The 16,614-nt window shown below is 35.3% G+C and overlaps 4 protein-coding genes across 7 annotated transcripts; 3 read left to right on the top strand and 1 right to left on the bottom strand.

The window, feature by feature from the left end:
- Positions 1-1,631: 1,631 nt before the first annotated feature.
- On the top strand, positions 1,632-6,637 carry LOC126674032 (auxin response factor 2-like). 2 transcript variants are annotated; one of them, XM_050368396.2, is made up of 14 exons: positions 1,632-2,441; positions 2,553-2,674; positions 2,774-2,869; positions 2,949-3,005; positions 3,105-3,257; positions 3,362-3,446; positions 3,781-3,871; positions 4,042-4,206; positions 4,443-4,562; positions 4,696-4,771; positions 4,845-5,007; positions 5,082-5,971; positions 6,052-6,242; positions 6,335-6,637. In XM_050368396.2, exons 1-14 carry the CDS (start codon positions 2,411-2,413, stop codon positions 6,471-6,473), a joined length of 2,379 nt encoding a protein of 792 aa, XP_050224353.1. In that variant the 5' UTR covers positions 1,632-2,410; the 3' UTR covers positions 6,474-6,637. The 2 variants fall into 2 exon arrangements, with proteins under 2 accessions (XP_050224353.1, XP_050224354.1); XM_050368397.2 differs by having other exon boundaries at positions 1,633-2,444; positions 2,559-2,674.
- A 64-nt stretch (positions 6,638-6,701) lies between these two features.
- LOC126674033 (pentatricopeptide repeat-containing protein At5g13270, chloroplastic) lies at positions 6,702-10,476 on the top strand. Of its 2 annotated transcripts, none has more exons than XM_056104981.1 (2): positions 6,702-8,891; positions 10,353-10,476. In XM_056104981.1, the coding sequence occupies exons 1-2, from the start codon at positions 6,702-6,704 to the stop codon at positions 10,428-10,430; spliced, it is 2,268 nt and encodes a 755-aa protein (XP_055960956.1). In that variant the 3' UTR covers positions 10,431-10,476. The 2 variants fall into 2 exon arrangements, with proteins under 2 accessions (XP_055960956.1, XP_050224355.2); XM_050368398.2 differs by having other exon boundaries at positions 6,702-8,983; positions 10,353-10,442.
- On the top strand, positions 10,070-12,896 carry LOC126674035 (protein NEOXANTHIN-DEFICIENT 1). 2 transcript variants are annotated; one of them, XM_050368400.2, is made up of 11 exons: positions 10,070-10,570; positions 10,656-10,739; positions 10,832-10,895; positions 10,971-11,017; positions 11,114-11,218; positions 11,321-11,375; positions 11,505-11,543; positions 11,812-11,980; positions 12,272-12,335; positions 12,414-12,470; positions 12,573-12,896. In XM_050368400.2, exons 1-11 carry the CDS (start codon positions 10,506-10,508, stop codon positions 12,820-12,822), a joined length of 999 nt encoding a protein of 332 aa, XP_050224357.1. In that variant the 5' UTR covers positions 10,070-10,505; the 3' UTR covers positions 12,823-12,896. The 2 variants fall into 2 exon arrangements, with proteins under 2 accessions (XP_050224357.1, XP_050224358.1); XM_050368401.2 differs by lacking the exon at positions 11,114-11,218 and having other exon boundaries at positions 10,076-10,570.
- Positions 12,897-12,950: 54 nt separating this feature from the next.
- Positions 12,951-16,069, bottom strand: LOC126674034 (serine carboxypeptidase-like 45). The gene is made up of 10 exons (XM_050368399.2): positions 15,757-16,069; positions 15,571-15,672; positions 15,231-15,326; positions 14,765-14,857; positions 14,581-14,660; positions 14,047-14,328; positions 13,825-13,949; positions 13,634-13,726; positions 13,391-13,508; positions 12,951-13,294 (listed from the first exon to the last, which is right to left on the bottom strand). The coding sequence occupies exons 1-10, from the start codon at positions 15,992-15,994 to the stop codon at positions 13,145-13,147; spliced, it is 1,377 nt and encodes a 458-aa protein (XP_050224356.1). The 5' UTR covers positions 15,995-16,069; the 3' UTR covers positions 12,951-13,144.
- Positions 16,070-16,614: the final 545 nt, after the last annotated feature.

Consider the following 16,614-nt stretch of genomic DNA (forward strand, 5'->3'; position numbering starts at 1 on the left):
AAAATATGGAGTTTTTGGTGTCCCATTCTAATTGACAAAACTAACATAACTATAATTTTTTCCTTTAACTTTCCATCTTTACCCTCATTTAAATTTAAACTTTTTATGGAAAAAGGTGAATATTTAATGAGAATTTGACTAATATACTAATAGCATTAATTAGCTCCATCATCAATAGAGGGGTATAGAAGTAATTATCTATGTTATTTATTAGTTTGTATTGGTTATTGTAATTTAGTTATTTTGTCAATTAGAGTGGGACGGAGGGAGTATGAAATAAAAATCAGTTACTTCGAATTCCATTACTCATATATGGAATTTGTTGAAAGCATTTTGAGTTATTAAAGGCTTGTATTAAATACAAAATGTGGGAAGCCGAGACTAGTCTCTCCAACGTGGTTGGGTTCGATATTGGAGAAGCACAGGGACTCCGCCAGAGTTTCCTGAAAAAAAGAAGAAGACCAATATATCTTTCTTTTAACAAAAATTGGTAACTTATAAAAGTAGAAATATAGTACTATTATTTTTCTAGAGAAATTTTTTATATGAAATTCTAGCTAAAAAATAACTCCAAACAATATCCCAAACTTCCTATTTTATTTTAGACTAGTGTATACCCTAATATTTACCTTAGGTTTCTGTCCGGTATCTCGATCCTTTTTCGACATTTTCACTGAATAATTGCAATTTTCCTTCGTTGGGTTTTGAATGAGTTGAGAGTATTGATTTTTTGTTTTTAAAATAAAAATAGAATAAAAGGTGTTTGAGTAATAATAGGGACGGTGGATAGTAAAAAAAAGGCGGTATTTAATAGTCCACTAAAAAAATTTATCACATTAGGATCTGATCAGTTTTGACCACTTCATTAATAAATGCACACATTCTGCTTTTAAACCACTGATTATTAGAAACCAACCAAGTCGCGGGCCTTAAGCTGTGCTGTTCCATTTTTCTATTTTTATTTTGTTAGCATTTCAGTATTTAACTAACACAAGAAAAACACCCTCTAACCCAATCATCCGATACATTTCTTTTCTGTATACGCCTTTGTAATTTTTTTTTGATTGTGGACATGCCTCAACTATGAGACCACTCATTCAAAATAATTCTCACTCAAAGTGCAGGTATTTTACAGAAAATAAAACTATACAAATTCCGACTATAATTTAAACTAACTTCATTTGAGTTGATTTTTTTTAAAAAAGTGAAATTTTAATTTTAAACGACTATCTATATCAAAACCGTCTGAACTAACTAACTATCTTACTTAAACTAAGAGAGCACTTCAACAGCTCCCCTTATGCCTTAGGATGCTTTTGTATTTTTTCAAATCCATCTAGAGGCTTCTGTATTTTATATTTCTTTTTTCATAGGTATTTATATTTCATTTTTATATTATCTGATCTCTCTATTAATTTATTTTTTATTTTTCAATTATTTTTGAATTTTTTTCAGTCTTTTTATATGACTGGAGGAAAAAAAAAATTATAAATAGAAGGACTGGAGAAAAAAAAATTATAGACAAAAAAACTAAAAAAAACTCAAAAAGAATCTGAAAATCGAAAATAGATAAATAGAAAAATCAGTTAATATAAAAATGAAGTATAAAGACTTTCGAAAAAAAAGTGTAACGTAGAGGACCATCTAGGTTTAAGCCGTATTTTTTAATAGCATGAGCTCTACTTACAAGTTCCAAGACCACAATTACTGCAAAGAAAATGGACACGTGTCATTTTCCTAACTGACAGATGATTTTCTCCTTATAAAGAAAAATCTCCTCTTCCGCACCGATCCTCTTGTCTGTTAATATCGGGACAACAATCTCATCCTGTAATCGGAACCACTTTCCGTCACAGAAGTCAAACACCGTCTACTCTCCAACCAATAACAATCAAACACATCCGCGGTAACCGCAACGCCCGTTTACATAAAACCGTCTATTCTCTCCAGTACTCTATTATCTCTTCTTCTAATTGCCGGTTAAACAGAGGACATAACAGCAAAAGAACGTACAGTTACCGGAGCTACCGGTAATCAAGTTCTGTAGCAGACAATAATTCAGTCCGAATTGATTGCAGCAGGTTAAGTTATTTATTATTAAAAAATTAAATTGAAGAGATAAAAAAAGGTCACTGTGAGTGAGGCGACATATACAGACTCACAAGCACAAAAAACAGTGTACGAGTGGTAATGGGAGCAACTGTTGCTGAGATAATTGCAGAGGAGAGAGAAATCGAGACAGACGATGAGGAAAAAAAGATTCAGAAAGTGGTTGATGTTGGCGTCTATGAATCAAACGACTGTTATTATTATTGTTATTTGATTTCTTGTTTCAGTAGCAGCAACACGCTTTAATAAAGAGCCTTATTTGTAATCGAGTTTTAAACATTATTTGAATTTTCGGATTCTGATGGATGAAATCGGGAATGGAACCGCCGTGGCCGGTAAATGTTTCTTCTGTTCTGCTAGAAATGCCTGATTTCATCATATTATAGTATAGATTTCTGAATTAAGAAATTTGTTTTTGATTATAATTTTTTGTTGTGACTTGACCGCAGATTCATCAGGAGATGCACTGTACAAGGAGCTGTGGCACGCGTGTGCTGGTCCTTTGGTGACGGTGCCTCGCCAAGGAGACCTTGTTTATTACTTTCCTCAAGGTCATATCGAACAGGTTTGTTTTATGATTTTTGTTTATTTTTAGAAGATGCATTTGTGTTTTCAGCTTATGGTTTATTTGGTGTAGATTTTTTATGAAATAATCACATTACAGGTGGAGGCGTCGACGAATCAGGTAGCTGATCAGCAAATGCCAGCTTATGATCTTCCAGGGAAAATTTTATGCCGTGTGGTCAACATCCTATTGAAGGTACATTTTGGTGTAAGATTAACACTTGCTTGACCAGTTAGGGGTTTGATAGTTTAATGTTGTTCTTTTTTTGTTTCAGGCTGAATCTGATACGGATGAAGTTTTTGCTCAAATTACTTTGCTCCCTCAATCTGAAGTATGTTTTTATTTTTCATTTCCTTTGAAATTACTTGAAATATAAATCCAAAAAAGATGGAGTGATTGAATCATGTGTTGTGTTGTGTGGATCTGCCAGCAAGATGAGAATTCAGCAGACAAGAAGGCTTTGCCTCCATTAACACGTCCGCGAGTGTGTTCCTTTTGTAAAACGCTTACAGCTTCTGATACAAGTACTCATGGTGGATTTTCAGTTTTGAGGCGCCATGCCGATGAATGTCTTCCTCCACTGGTCTTGAATCCCCTTCTCTAGTCTTTGTTGTTTTACCTATTCTATATTCATTAATTTTTTAATATCTACCAAATCTGATGTGTTGTGTGCTGCTTGACTCACAGGACTTGTCTTTACAACCTCCTGTTCAGGAGTTGGTTGCCAAGGATTTGCTTGGAAATGAATGGCGTTTTCGCCACATATTTCGAGGTAACTTGTTTTGAAATCAGGAAGTGTATTTTTCCGTATGCAAGCAATACTAGGCGTGCTTTTATAGCTACATTTCAAAAGGGACCTTAGGAGTTGTTTGAAAACTTTTGTGTGAACTTTTAATATCTTAAATTGGTTAGAGGATGTCTACCAAAGTCATCCCTCTGCGCTTGGGCTGCTCTGTTTTAGTGTAACAAATCTTCTGCTGTTTAGCTGTTAAAGAACACACTACTCTTATTTTCCATTGTTTTTGCTTATTCTTAGCATTCCAATTGATATTGTTGAAAACTGACTGAGTTATGTTAGCAATATTACCTTGAAATCTAAATGGCAGGTCAACCAAGGAGGCACCTTCTTCAGAGTGGTTGGAGTCACTTTGTCAGTGCTAAAAAGCTTGTAGCAGGAGATGCATTCATCTTTCTCAGGTTTGCAAATGCCCTCATTTTTTAATCAATTACTGTGATAGCACTTTGCACATTGGGTGAGTCCTCTTTGTGCTGTGACTGTTTAGGATTTATTCAGTTTAGTTGCCAACAATAACAACTGATTCTTTGAAAAACATAAAGCCTGACTGATTTCTGAACTTTATAAATAGAGGTGAAACTGGGGAGCTTCGTGTTGGAGTAAGACGCGCTATGAGACATTCATGTAATATTCCATCTTCTGTCATATCTAGCCACAGTATGCATATTGGTATCCTTGCTACTGCATGGCATGCTGTTTCAACGGGAACAATGTTCACTATCTACTACAAACCAAGGTTTGTGGTTTTATTTTATGTAGTTTCTGAAAGGTTATGTTTGGCTATTAACTTGTTAATCTAGAAAAATAATTATCCTCTTCTTAGTGAGATAAACCTTCCAATCATATAGATATATACATTCCTCAAATGGAAAATCTAACGTGTCCAAGTAATGTGGATGAGCCATAACATATTTATCATTTTTCATTCTATCTGTATAGCTTCTTTATCGACAGTATATTTTTTTATTGCAGGACTAGTCCTGCGGAGTTCATTATTCCAGTGGACAAATATACGGAGTCTGCTAAGAACAACTTTACTATAGGGATGAGGTTCAAGATGAGGTTTGAAGCTGAAGAGGCTCCAGAGCAGAAGTATATTTTTTAATTAGTTATAATTTTGCCTATGTAGCTGATCATACTAGAAACTGAAAGGATGAAAGAATAGTGGATAGATGATGGGGTTGTATGTTTTTTCCATTAAGATGCTTCTTTTGTCCATTGCTAGGTTTGCAGGCACGGTGATTGGAGTTGAACATGGTAATCCCATGAGGTGGCCTAGTTCAAATTGGAGATGCCTCAAGGTACTAGCATATAATTATCAGAATTGGAAAATTATCTACTTTTTAAAGCTCAAACTGAGCATGTTTTCTGTAGGTGCGCTGGGATGAAAATTCTCCTCTTCAACGTCCAGTTAGGGTTTCCCCTTGGGAAATTGAACCTGCTTTGGCCCCTTCTATAGATCCCCTTCCAAAGAGCCGATTCAAGAGGCCCCGCTCAAATTTTCCAGCTGTAGATTCCTCTTCTGTAATGAAGAAAGGTACTATGGGCCATCTTTCCTGTTTTTCAGCTTTCCAGCTTCAAACATGGTCTTACTGTCAAATGTTTCAACAGATAATGAGTTGTCAGAACTACAAGATCAAGAAATCCCAACCTTGAGAAGCAATCCTGTAGCGAATAATTTTTCAGACACTGTTCATAATTCTAGTGGATGGACTCCATCTCAAGACAAGGATCAAAATGGCACCTATTTTGATATGAGAAAATTTGTATTTGATAATGGAATTTCTCAAGTGGTGCCTGGAGTGGAGTATAAACACTCAACATCAGGACCGGACACCATAAATGAATCTTATGACTTTGGTCGATCCTTTCTTGAACTGCACCCTAATAATACCGACCCACCAATGAAGCATGCTTTTGGTCAAGAAAGAAAACTCAACTGGTGTTCTCCATCCAAGATGACCTCAGGCTCCTCAATCAACATGTTGGAATCCAATGCAGAGCTTTGTTCTACAAAAGATAACGAAATGAAGCATAATTATTCTTTGAATCTTGAATCTGGCACTCTTAAACAGAATCATACAGTGCAGAATCTTGAATCTAATTATCAGCTCGGAAGTTGGATTTTGCCTTCCATAAATGCTGATAATTCTCCCTTTTTATCGGCACAACAAATACATCCTCTGGCTTTAAACCAGTCTGAGGTAAAATCGAAAGGAGATGGCATTTGCAAACTTTTTGGTATCTCCCTCACTAGCAACCCTGTACTGACTGAGAAAGCCACGAGAGATGGTAATTTCATGTATAGACCAAAAGGACAGCTAAATATTTCATCAGCTCAACTGCAAGACTTTGGCTCTGATTTGTCGTTGCAGCAATTGAACCACCAAAAATCGTCTAATATTGTAATTAGATGTGAGGAAGAAGAGAAATTTTTTATGGATTCAGATCACATTGTTGAGTGCAAGCTTCAGAGCGGTTCAACCAGAAGATGCGTTAAGGTTTTCACTGCTTATATTAGATTTTTGTTCTCCTGGAAATATATATGCAAATGTTTACCTTATGGCTTCTATCAAAACAGGTTCACAAGCAAGGGATTGCTGCTGGGAGGTCTGTGGACCTGACCAAGTTCAACGGCTATCATGAATTGATAAAAGAACTGGATCATATTTTTGAATTCAATGGTGAGTTAATGACTTCTAACAAAAACTGGCTGATCGCGTTCACTGATGATGAGGGCGACATGATGCTCGTGGGAGATGATCCATGGCAGTAAGGACTCAACTTATAGTTAATTTGTAGGCTTGTATGTATATTTCATTATTTTGCAAATTGAATCGAGTTCCTTATTCTGTATGATGTAGGGAATTTTGCAGCATGGTACGTGGAATCTTTGTCTATACCCGTGAGGAGATAAACAAGATAGATCTACGATCCTTAACTCAAAATTTGGAGGATAATTCACCAATTGCGGATCAATTGGTTTGTACAGTGGAAAAATAAAACATAATAACATCTGCAGCTAGAATAGTACGAAGCTAGTCATATCTAATTTATGGCCTATTAGATGTCCTAATTTCTAAACTGGGACAGGTTAAAATTGTCTTCTAGTAGTGTAGTACTTCTTTAAATTTCTTATGGCCTCATGTTTTATCTTTCTCACTCTATTTTTGGCGCAATACATAATTGAAAGTTCACTCAACAATCATCGTCATTCATTGAAAGTCTTCAATGGACTCTTTTGCTGTAAAACCTTCCAATCCGTCGCTACTTAAGGTTCCAGCCATAAAATCTGCAAACTTCGTGAATTTTCCTTCATCGGTTTCTCTTAAAAGCACGAATAATCCTTCATTACTGAAAACCCAACAATGTAGAAAAGGTGAAGTAGAGAATATACATTTGGTTTCGCTATCCAAGCAGGGAAAGCTCAATGAAGCTCGTGAATTTCTCAAACAAATGGTCGATGCTGGAATTTCTATCAATTCTCATTCTTATAAAAGTCTATTTGAAACATGTGCCAACTCTAAATCTTTATCTAATGGAAGATTGATTCACCAACAGTTCCAAAGGAGTGTGAAGAATCCACCGGGGTTTCTTGAGAATTCCGTCCTTCAAATGTACTGTGAATGTGGAAGCTTAGTAGATGCCCACAAAGTGTTTGATAAAATGACTGAAAGGAATTTCTTCTCTTGGGGCACTATTATATCAGCCTATGCAGAAAATGGATCTCTTGATAAAGCTTTTTCCTTGTTTATAAATATGATTTCTTTAGGAATTAGACCGAATTCATCTATCTATATTGGTCTCTTACGGTCCCTGCTAAATCCTTCTCTTTTGGAGATTGGTAAACAGGTGCATTCTCATGCTATAAGAAATGGGTTGGATACTTGTGTCTCTGTTAACACGGGAATATCCAACATGTACGTCAAATGTGGCTGGTTAGATGGCGCTGAGCTCGTCTTCAACCACATGACTGAAAAGAATGCTGTGGCTTGGACTGGATTGATGGTGGGGTATACTCAAGCTGAGAAACAGAAGAGTGCTTTGGATTTGTTTGCTAAGATGGTGTTCGAAGGTGTTGAATTGGATGAATATGTGTTCTCTATTTCTCTCAAGGCATGTGTTGGTTTAGGGGACTTGAATTTTGGAAGGGAAATTCATGGTCATATTGTTAAACTTGGGTTGGAATCTGAAGTTTCAGCAGGAACTTCTCTTGTGGACTTCTATGTCAAATGTGGTTGTTTTGAATTTGCTTCCAAAGCATTTGAGAGGATTAGTGAACCAAATGATGTTTCATGGAGTGCTCTGATAAGCGGCTGTTGTCAAAAAGGTGAATTTGAGGAATCTCTCAAGATTTTTGAATCTTTGAGAGGTAAAAAGAGTGAGAATTTAAATTCTTTCACATACGCAAGTATATTCCAGGCATGTTCCGCCCTTGCAGACTTTACTACAGGTACTCAAATTCATGCAGATGCAATAAAAAGAAATTTGCTAGCCGACCAACATGGTAGGACCGCAATGATTACCATGTATTCACGATGTGGCAGATTAGAGTATGCTAATGAAGCCTTTAAATCAATATATAGACCTGATACGGTGGCTTGGACCGCTATGATCGCTGGTTATGCGTATCAGGGTGATGCTACTGAAGCTCTCAAGCTTTTCAAGATGATGCAGCATTCTGGTGTAAGACCAAATGCGATAACATTTATTGCAGTTTTAACAGCTTGTAGTCATTCAGGTTTGGTTGCAGAGGGCAAGCAGTATTTAGATTCGATGAGTAGCAAATATGGTGTGAGCCCAACTGTTGATCATTATGATTGCATGATTGATATATACTCTCGCGCTGGATATCTGCAGGAAGCACTTGAATTAATTCGGAGTATGCCATTTAATCCGGATGCAATGAGCTGGAAATGTTTATTGGGCGGGTGCTGGAAGCATAAGAACCTTGAGATTGGGGAAACTGCAGCGGAAAACCTCTTTTTGCTGGATCCAGAGGATACTGCAGGCTATATTCTAATGTTTAACCTTTACACTTCATTCGGAAGATGGAAAGAAGCAGCTGATGTTAGAAAGACGATGGTAGAGAGAAATTTGGGGAAGGAGCTCAGCTGCAGCTGGATTACAGTCAACGGTGAAGTGCATCGGTTCGTAGTGGGGGATAAACACCATCCTCAAACAGAACAAATCTACATGAAGCTCAAGGAGTTCGATCAAATTGCTAATAAAGATGAAAATGGCCTATTCACAGATGATGGTATTATATCCAGCAGCTTGCCGGAGAGGAAAGAACAGCTTTTGGACCATAGTGAGAGATTGGCAATAGCTTATGGGCTCATATCATTACCACATAATGTTCCTTTAGTGGTTTTCAAGAACCTACGAGCCTGCCGGGACTGCCATGATTTTGCTAAGCAGGTATCTTTAGTCACTGGACGTGAACTTATGGTTAGAGATTCTTTTAGATTTCATCACTTCAAGTTAGGGAAATGTTCTTGCAATGACTACTGGTGAATCCCTTATCCATCCGTTTGCTTACAGCATCATTATTATTTTTAATGTTTATAAAGATATATTAGTTTAATCTTTAATTATGTATTGTGATAATGGTGAATTCTTTTTTGTTAAAAAGGTATATTATATTATTATAGATAATAATATGCAATAGAATTGGAGAATAGAAAGATTGAGGCTTTGTTTTGGTGACACGTTTTGAGAGCACAACTAAATAAAAGCCCATAAAGATGAGTGGAGATTCTCCTATACTGTGTGCAATGATTTTATGCTATTGCGTGGGGTCCACGCCATCCTATGTCATCCATGACCACCACTGATCAGTAAACTTGTGTCCTGTTTCTTATGTGGGCAAACCATAAGATCAGAGTTGAAGATTTGCTTGTAAAGATAACACCAAGAAGATGCAGATTTTTTCTTTTTCTTTTTCTTTTTATCATTGAGAGAGTGGGAATTTGTGGAAGAATCTGATTTCACAATTGTAGCAGAATATTATCTAGCTATTTCTTGAGTCTAAAATGCCGCCTAGTTGAAGACAGTGTGCATGGGATTAATTAAACGGTCAGAAGTTCAGGTGTGTAGGTGTGGGTGGTAGCTTTAGATGAAGTTTGGTTCTTTGCCATTTAGGGAATATATATTATCTTCAATCACTTTTGCATCCCAAATATCTTAATAAAGTAAGATTCAATGCTCTTTAAAAAATATATTTAAACCTCAAGTTGTGTGGGGGATTTAGAATAGATAGATTAGGAGATTAAAAAATGAACTAAAAGATGACCACATATGTTTGCGTCATACTATAGTGTGGGAAATGATATCGTAAAAAATAGAAGAAAAGTACAAAAGATGGTTCGGTGGTAATAATAGTTAAATAGGGGTTGGCGCCAAATGAGAAGCTAACTGAAATGAATGAAGGGATAGATAAAGCTTATCCACTTCTGATTGCATGCTTAGCTCACTCACTTTCTTCTCTTTTTATCTCTTCTTTCAATTCTTTCTCTCTAATTTTCACAATCTTCTCTTCCTACTGTAAGTCTATTCTCCCCTTTCTTTAATTATTACAACTGATTTTCTTGATTATTACCTACTTTTTCACTTGTTCATCATCAATTGTTTCTGTTTCTTTTCCAATTCTTTTTTTCTTTGGTATTCTTACATGGGTTTGCTTACATTTCTCGTTGTTCTTTTAGTTTCTTTAATAACTACTTTTCTTGAATTTTCTTTTATCATTGGGAGGGGAAGCGCCTGTGTTGAACGCACGATCTAGCATAATGTTACTTAACGTTTATACCATTTCAGCTATACCTCATTGGTTCTTGATTTTTCTTTTGAGTCAAATTTGAAGCTTTTCATTCTTTTGGTTAGCTTTCAAGAATTGCAGATATTGGGAAATGCAGAATGCAAGCACAGATAAAAGAATGGAAAATTGCAGCTCCAGTTTAAGGATTGTCGGTTGGAATTTAGAGTGCTATGATTGACATTTGACACCTCAAATCTTGAAAATTATCTTCTGAAATCATGGGTGTTGCACAAACAAAACGTACTTCAGCCTACAGCAAGCCTCCTTGGATATTCAAAGGCAGGCATGAGCCTCACTAATTCTCAAATTTCTTGATTTACTCACACTTGAAGAATTTTTTTATATTTTGTTCTGATTTTTGATTTCAGTGCCTTGTACCAACTTCATCTTGTGAAAGCAGAAACAGCTAGAGCATTCATTCCAAAAGAATTCAGATTAGTTGAAGCTTTTGGGTATTTTTATTTATCTCTCACTAATTAGTAATTACAATAACTGCAAAATTACTTCACATATTTTTATCTTAATTGACATTTTTGTACCTCAGCTATACTCTTGGTGGATTTTTTCTTGCCAATTACGAAGACAGTCCAGCCGGGCCATTTGATGAGGTCGGATACAGTTTCTTAACTCAAAATTTGCCTAATTTTCATGGCCATTATAATAACAGTGTTTTTTATCCACAGCTAGTGGTGATTGCAGGACTTGTGTGGAATCCGCCGACATCTTGCGCGTATGTTTACAGTCTTTCCACCACTTGTTTGTAATGATTAGTTTAATTATATAAAAGAAAAAATCAATTAAAGGCACCATTTTTTCTCTAGTTCAGGCCCCAAAAATCTGAAATCTATCATGGTTCAACTTTGGAGATATATTTTCAGCATGACATGGAGCACTTAGTTTTTCTGTTTGGTGGGACTAAAAGTTGTATGAAGTGTGTTCTATAGTATAATAGTATTTCATAATACTAATGGAAAAATATCAACTAGAGGTTTTGATATATATAGTGCTTTTTTTTACCTCATTTTGTCTACAGATGGGCAGCTAGGGTTCTTGTCAGCAGTGATGATGCCTGTGATCATGGAAGAAAGGTAAAAGATGGTCGCAAAATTCTTTGATTATGCAAATTTTAAATTTCAATTTCACGGTTTTATTAATAGCTAGATCAGACGAAATTGATATATTTATCTCTCATTTTTCTTGCACTCTTTGGCTGGCAGGAAGTAGGGCTTCCAAGTCATGTTGCCAAGTTTTCAAAGGTTATCTTTCTTTTCAAAGCGGAACAATTGATTACTCTGTTCTGTTCTGTTCTGTTCTGATCTGCTAATGTTATTGTTCAAAAAAGGCTCTCTCGAATATTGCTTAAGCTTATACTAGATGTTAGCTCAGTTATAAAAGTAGCTTCTAAGGTGGATTGTGGTTTTACTTTTACTCTGTCAAATTACTTCCGGCCAATTTTTACATTGCAAATTTCGGTCAATTCATTGAAACTGACAAAATGCTTTTATTAATTTGTGGTTGAAACAGAGAACAGCATCTATTCCGAGGAAGCAAAAGAGTATAAACAACTGCTTTCTTGAAATGATCGGTTTGGAAACTGCACCTTCTAGACCTGATGATCGCATGGATGTTCAAGTCACTGAAATTAACAGTAATTCTACGACAAGTATATGCAATATCAACTTTGCAACTGCTGGTGAGTTGGTTAAACTGCAAGTCGAAGTCTATCTCATTCACAATTGCTTTTTTCTGAAAAACAAACATTCTATAGAAATTTTTTTGTGTGTGTTATGCTGCCTTTTCTGCTTGCCTTCATTATTATTTCAGCTTCTGCCTATATCAGACAACAGAAAATATTTTAACATATTAATGAAGAATTTTTTAGTTATAAGCTATTTGCTTCAAAGGAGCTATATTTAATGGTGTAGTATCCATCCTTTTCTTTTCTTGTTTAATTATTTTTGGTTCACAAACTTGTTCATGGCAGTTCCTGGTTTGAATTCAGACAAGTGGATGGGGCCAAAGATCAACATGTCGCTACCGAGTTTTAGGTAAATCTGTATGGGATCGGTGTTTAAAGAATTAATAAGCTTGCTGCATGCCAACTTATCTATGTTTTGAAAATGCAGTGGTCGTACGGAGTACAATCCCAACCTCCTCAAGTATTCATGCGATATGGAGTGCAGGTATCAATTCAGACAACTATCCTTTTCATTCTACTATGATATACAGTATATCTGGTTGGCTTTACAAGCTGAACTTGCTTCTTAAATCAATTTGCCTCATAGGGTGCGAGCAGTGCAGCCAGCAAGAGTGTTATCAGCTCCGAAGGTTGACGCAGAAGAGTCTTTCAGTAAAACTGCAGATTCTGTTACCGGAGGGCTGCTCGATAATGGTCAAAACTTAAGCATATCTGTAATGTTATCGAAACCAATATTGGCTTTGGAGTTTAGTTGTCTGAAAATGCAGGTTAAAGCCCCAACTGTAGTTTCCGACTGTTATAAAACCCCCGGCAGAACTTCTTTAGGAGTTTCTTGATTTTAGTATTGCCCTTTCTTTTTCTTTCACGTATTACTTTACAATAAAATTTGACCATAAGTTGATTACATAAAGTCGCAATTCTTTCTGTAGTTTTTGGTAACATTCATTCATTTAGCACGAGCAGGAAAAAGAAAAAGAGAAACACTTTCTTTCTTCACTTGACATTTACAGAATTTTCTCTACATTCCATATCATGGAAAAAAACCCCAGGAACAAACAAACCAATGCAGTATTTCCTTTCTAGAAATTGAGAACTGACTTCTTGCAATTGCAATCCATGTTAAGTTACTTACAATTGAATATGTAATCCTTGAAAGAATCAGAATGCTTCTGGTAGAGGCCTTCCTTCCAAAAATGACTTGAACAGAACCAATGATCTTTCAGGCTGGGAAAATGGAGCTTCATGCGAAGCTCCTCTAATGGTGGCAAACGATAGAATGTTACCATATACTTGAGTCCACCCACCAACCTGACGGTTATAAACAAATCAGTATTAAACTCTTAATCATTATACTCTTATAATAACTATAAGGCATAAACCCTAAAATTGTCTAATAAGACTTACCTGTTCCCCTTCAAACCAGACCCTGTAAGGCACAGTAGTTTTGAGTCTTAATTCCTCGGCCAGGCCATGAACTAGTTTTCGGCTTCCCGTCAATGGAATGACCGAGTCTTGATCTCCACTGTAGGAAAACGAGGCAATTCCCGATTATTTTCATAGTCAAAAGTTGATGAATTTGTCTTCCAAAGTTCTCAGCAAGCATAAAGCAGAAGTTGCTGCATAATAGAATATGCATTTATGATTTACCTGTAAACCAGGACTGGTATTCCTGCCTTGATGAGCTTGCCCACTATAGAAATAGTTGGTTTTTCCACATCAAGCAGCTCATAATCAAGGATACTGTAATTAACACAATGCAAGATTTTTTTTAATCAGATAACTAACTCAATCAACGGTTTCATTTTGGAAAAAAAAAAGTTAATGTGAAAGAGAATTACTTGCTGCAAACGGTCCATTGATGCACGCCTACAAGACGGGCATGGAGAGCCATCTGCACGTCTAGCCTGTTGAGATAACTAACAGTTTCATCTTCTACACATACATCCACATTATCGGCAACTTGCTGTTGGGCCAAAAAAGGGGCAGAAAATTAAAATCTTTACTATTAGCAATTGAGAAAAATGTGAAAAAATGAAATATAATTTATATGTATTACTCACATGGGGATTAAGGATTTTCGACTGTGACAACACTGATGATATACAGACATCAAGTGTAACATCATACTTGTCAACGAACTTGCTAGTTTCTCTACTCACTTGGCCCATCACCCTTGAGCATAAAGGAGATACTGAATCTCTGTAGTATTCACTCACATATCTTGAGTAGTTACAGACTGAAGTAAACATTTTATAGGTTGTATCTGATATCAATCCATGAGACCAAAAGAACTCAGCCCTTGAATTGAAATCTGTAGCAAACTCCAAAACTGGATTTCCTACCTGCAATATTATGAGCAAAAACCTTGGGCTAAATACCCTTTCATACAAGTAATAGCTTAATGCTTAGACCTATATAGCGTGGAAACTGAAACGTTCAAATTAGAAATGCTAGTATTAAAAACGGTGAAATGACTTCTTTTACAAGAATATAATGAAACGCCGGAACGTAAGACCAGACAAGTTTTCGTGCAATATAGGCACAGACCATAAGAACAAAGAGACGTAGAGTTTTTTTATTTTGTTACTACTTACAGCAACTCCTTTCAAGTTGAACAATTTCTGCTTCTTGTTGAATTCAAGCATGAGTTCAGCTAGCTGGGGTACATAATGACCTTGTTATTACAACAAAAGAAGAACAAACATTAGTCTTCAGATTCTTTCAATCCCTGTGTACATGGAAACTATTCATATATTAATTTAGGCAGCAAGAGATTACCAGCATAACTTTCTCCAGTGATGTACAAGCTTCTGTTTCTGTACTGTGGGAATTTGACAAACCAACGTTGTAAGAACACCAGATTGTCTCTAGCTACAGATAACAAAAAAACAAAAGTTTTTCTGTAAAGGTGGCCTTTTTTTTCAACTTGAAATACAAAACTTCAGTGTCAAGCACAGTAACCATTTAGATGTCATATCTGTAAAGTGGGTAGGAAAAATTAAAAGTAAAACGGAATTTTCAAATATTCTAATTATATCAAGCCTTTGTGCAGAAAGAAAATATAAATATTATGACAAAAGAACAAGAGAAGATTAGCCAATTAACTTAAAGTGTAAAAGCTGACTTTGAATATTTGGTATCTGAATTGACAGTTTATTTACATAACCCTTCTTCACCAAGATTTGCACATTTAACATACGAAAACAAAAGTTAAACAATCTGAGATTTAGTGAAAAAAATATACCAGTAATCTTGTCATTTACAGTCCCATAAGAAGAGGTATCAGTGGAATATGAGAACCCAACTCCAATTGGTGTCTCTAAATACATTATATTAGCTTCTGCATTATAATGAAAAATGCTAAAATCAGCAAAAAAAAAAATCCAGCAATCTAACAACAGCTAGGTAGCACGGACACTTACTCCAATTAACGTGTCCCTTTTCAGAAACATTTATGACATTTTTTTTAGACACGAAACTTCGTTTTTTAAATAAAAAACCTTAAAATAACATTGTTTCGCCGTGTCCGTGTCCAAGTATCCATGCTACAGAGATCAACAGCAGCACCATTTTTCAATAGTTACCTCTGTTCCAGCTATACTGATTCTTGACAAGAGCCTCACCATTAGGCCTAAATGGCCCATTTTCAGAAAATGCTCCAACTCCCAAAGAAGAGCAACCTGGTCCTGAAACAAATTAAGACACAAAAGTACACATCACAAACATATGATCAGTAAGAAGAATAATATTTTTATGTTTAAATTAGAAACCTCCATTGAGCCAGAGAACAAGAGGCTTAGAAGCAGGATCTGTTTCAGCTTCAGCAAAGTAGTAAAACAGAGCAGTCTGGTTTTTATCATCAACGGTAACATAACCTGAATACTGGTTGAACCCCACTTCAGGTTGGCCTGGTAACTTTACAATTTTATCAAACAGACAAGGATTGGAATTTACTGGTATTAAAAAGAATAAGGGAAGCAAAATTAGAGCAAATGACATTATTTCCATAGTTAAAAACCAGAAAGCAAAGCACCTAGAGGAAGAAAGAAAAAAGTTAGTGAGAGCCTAAAATGTTGCTCAAATGAGGCTGCATTATATAAAGACATAAACTTTTTTAATATCTATACTATATATAAAAGCACGGATGGCGAGGGACAGACAAATTAACTGAATAATCATTTTCAGTTGACTACTAAATAAAAATTTTATAGTCATTAACTATTTAGTTACTAGTTAGTTATTTATATATAATTTATAGAATGATTAAATTTTTAAAACATAATATAAATAATTCTTAAAAAACAAAACTTCATTATTTATAAACTAATATAAAAAAAATATCTAACGATTTTAATAATAAATCGTTTTAAAATACTGAATATCTACGATACATTTTTTTGTATTTTATATTTGCAAATATTTTTTCTATTAGTAGTATTTGTTATTTATCTCTCTAGTGAGATTTTTTTATATCTTTGCAAATTTGTCTGCAGCTTCTACTTGTAATGAAATATGGATCAGATACTGTGCCTCTCAATATTTTACGATATTCATCAAAAAAAATTTGTGATTTGATTTTTTTTGCAATTGAAAATAAAATAGATATTTATTTTCCAATATAAAATGTG

This window comes from Mercurialis annua, linkage group LG3, assembly GCF_937616625.2.
Source record: "Mercurialis annua linkage group LG3, ddMerAnnu1.2, whole genome shotgun sequence".
NCBI lineage: Eukaryota > Viridiplantae > Streptophyta > Magnoliopsida > Malpighiales > Euphorbiaceae > Mercurialis > Mercurialis annua.

Excerpts from the sequence above, each read along its gene's own strand:
- LOC126674035 (XM_050368400.2), top strand. The coding sequence starts at position 10,506 with ATGGGTGTTGCACAAACAAAACGTACTTCAGCCTACAGCAAGCCTCCT. Across the intron at positions 11,219-11,320 it reads GGGACTAAAAGTTGTATGAA|ATGGGCAGCTAGGGTTCTTG; the intron begins GTGTGTTCTATA and ends TTTTGTCTACAG. Across the intron at positions 11,981-12,271 it reads TATCAACTTTGCAACTGCTG|TTCCTGGTTTGAATTCAGAC; the intron begins GTGAGTTGGTTA and ends TGTTCATGGCAG.
- LOC126674033 (XM_050368398.2), top strand. The coding sequence starts at position 6,702 with ATGGACTCTTTTGCTGTAAAACCTTCCAATCCGTCGCTACTTAAGGTT. Across the intron at positions 8,984-10,352 it reads TGTTCTTGCAATGACTACTG|CTTTCAAGAATTGCAGATAT; the intron begins GTGAATCCCTTA and ends TCTTTTGGTTAG.
- LOC126674034 (XM_050368399.2), bottom strand. The coding sequence starts at position 15,994 with ATGGAAATAATGTCATTTGCTCTAATTTTGCTTCCCTTATTCTTTTTA. Across the intron at positions 15,673-15,756 it reads TGTTCTCTGGCTCAATGGAG|GACCAGGTTGCTCTTCTTTG; the intron begins GTTTCTAATTTA and ends AATTTGTTTCAG. Across the intron at positions 14,858-15,230 it reads TGTAAATGACAAGATTACTG|CTAGAGACAATCTGGTGTTC; the intron begins GTATATTTTTTT and ends TGTTATCTGTAG.
- LOC126674032 (XM_050368396.2), top strand. The coding sequence starts at position 2,411 with ATGGATGAAATCGGGAATGGAACCGCCGTGG. Across the intron at positions 3,447-3,780 it reads TTTTCGCCACATATTTCGAG|GTCAACCAAGGAGGCACCTT; the intron begins GTAACTTGTTTT and ends TCTAAATGGCAG. Across the intron at positions 4,207-4,442 it reads ACTATCTACTACAAACCAAG|GACTAGTCCTGCGGAGTTCA; the intron begins GTTTGTGGTTTT and ends TTTTTATTGCAG.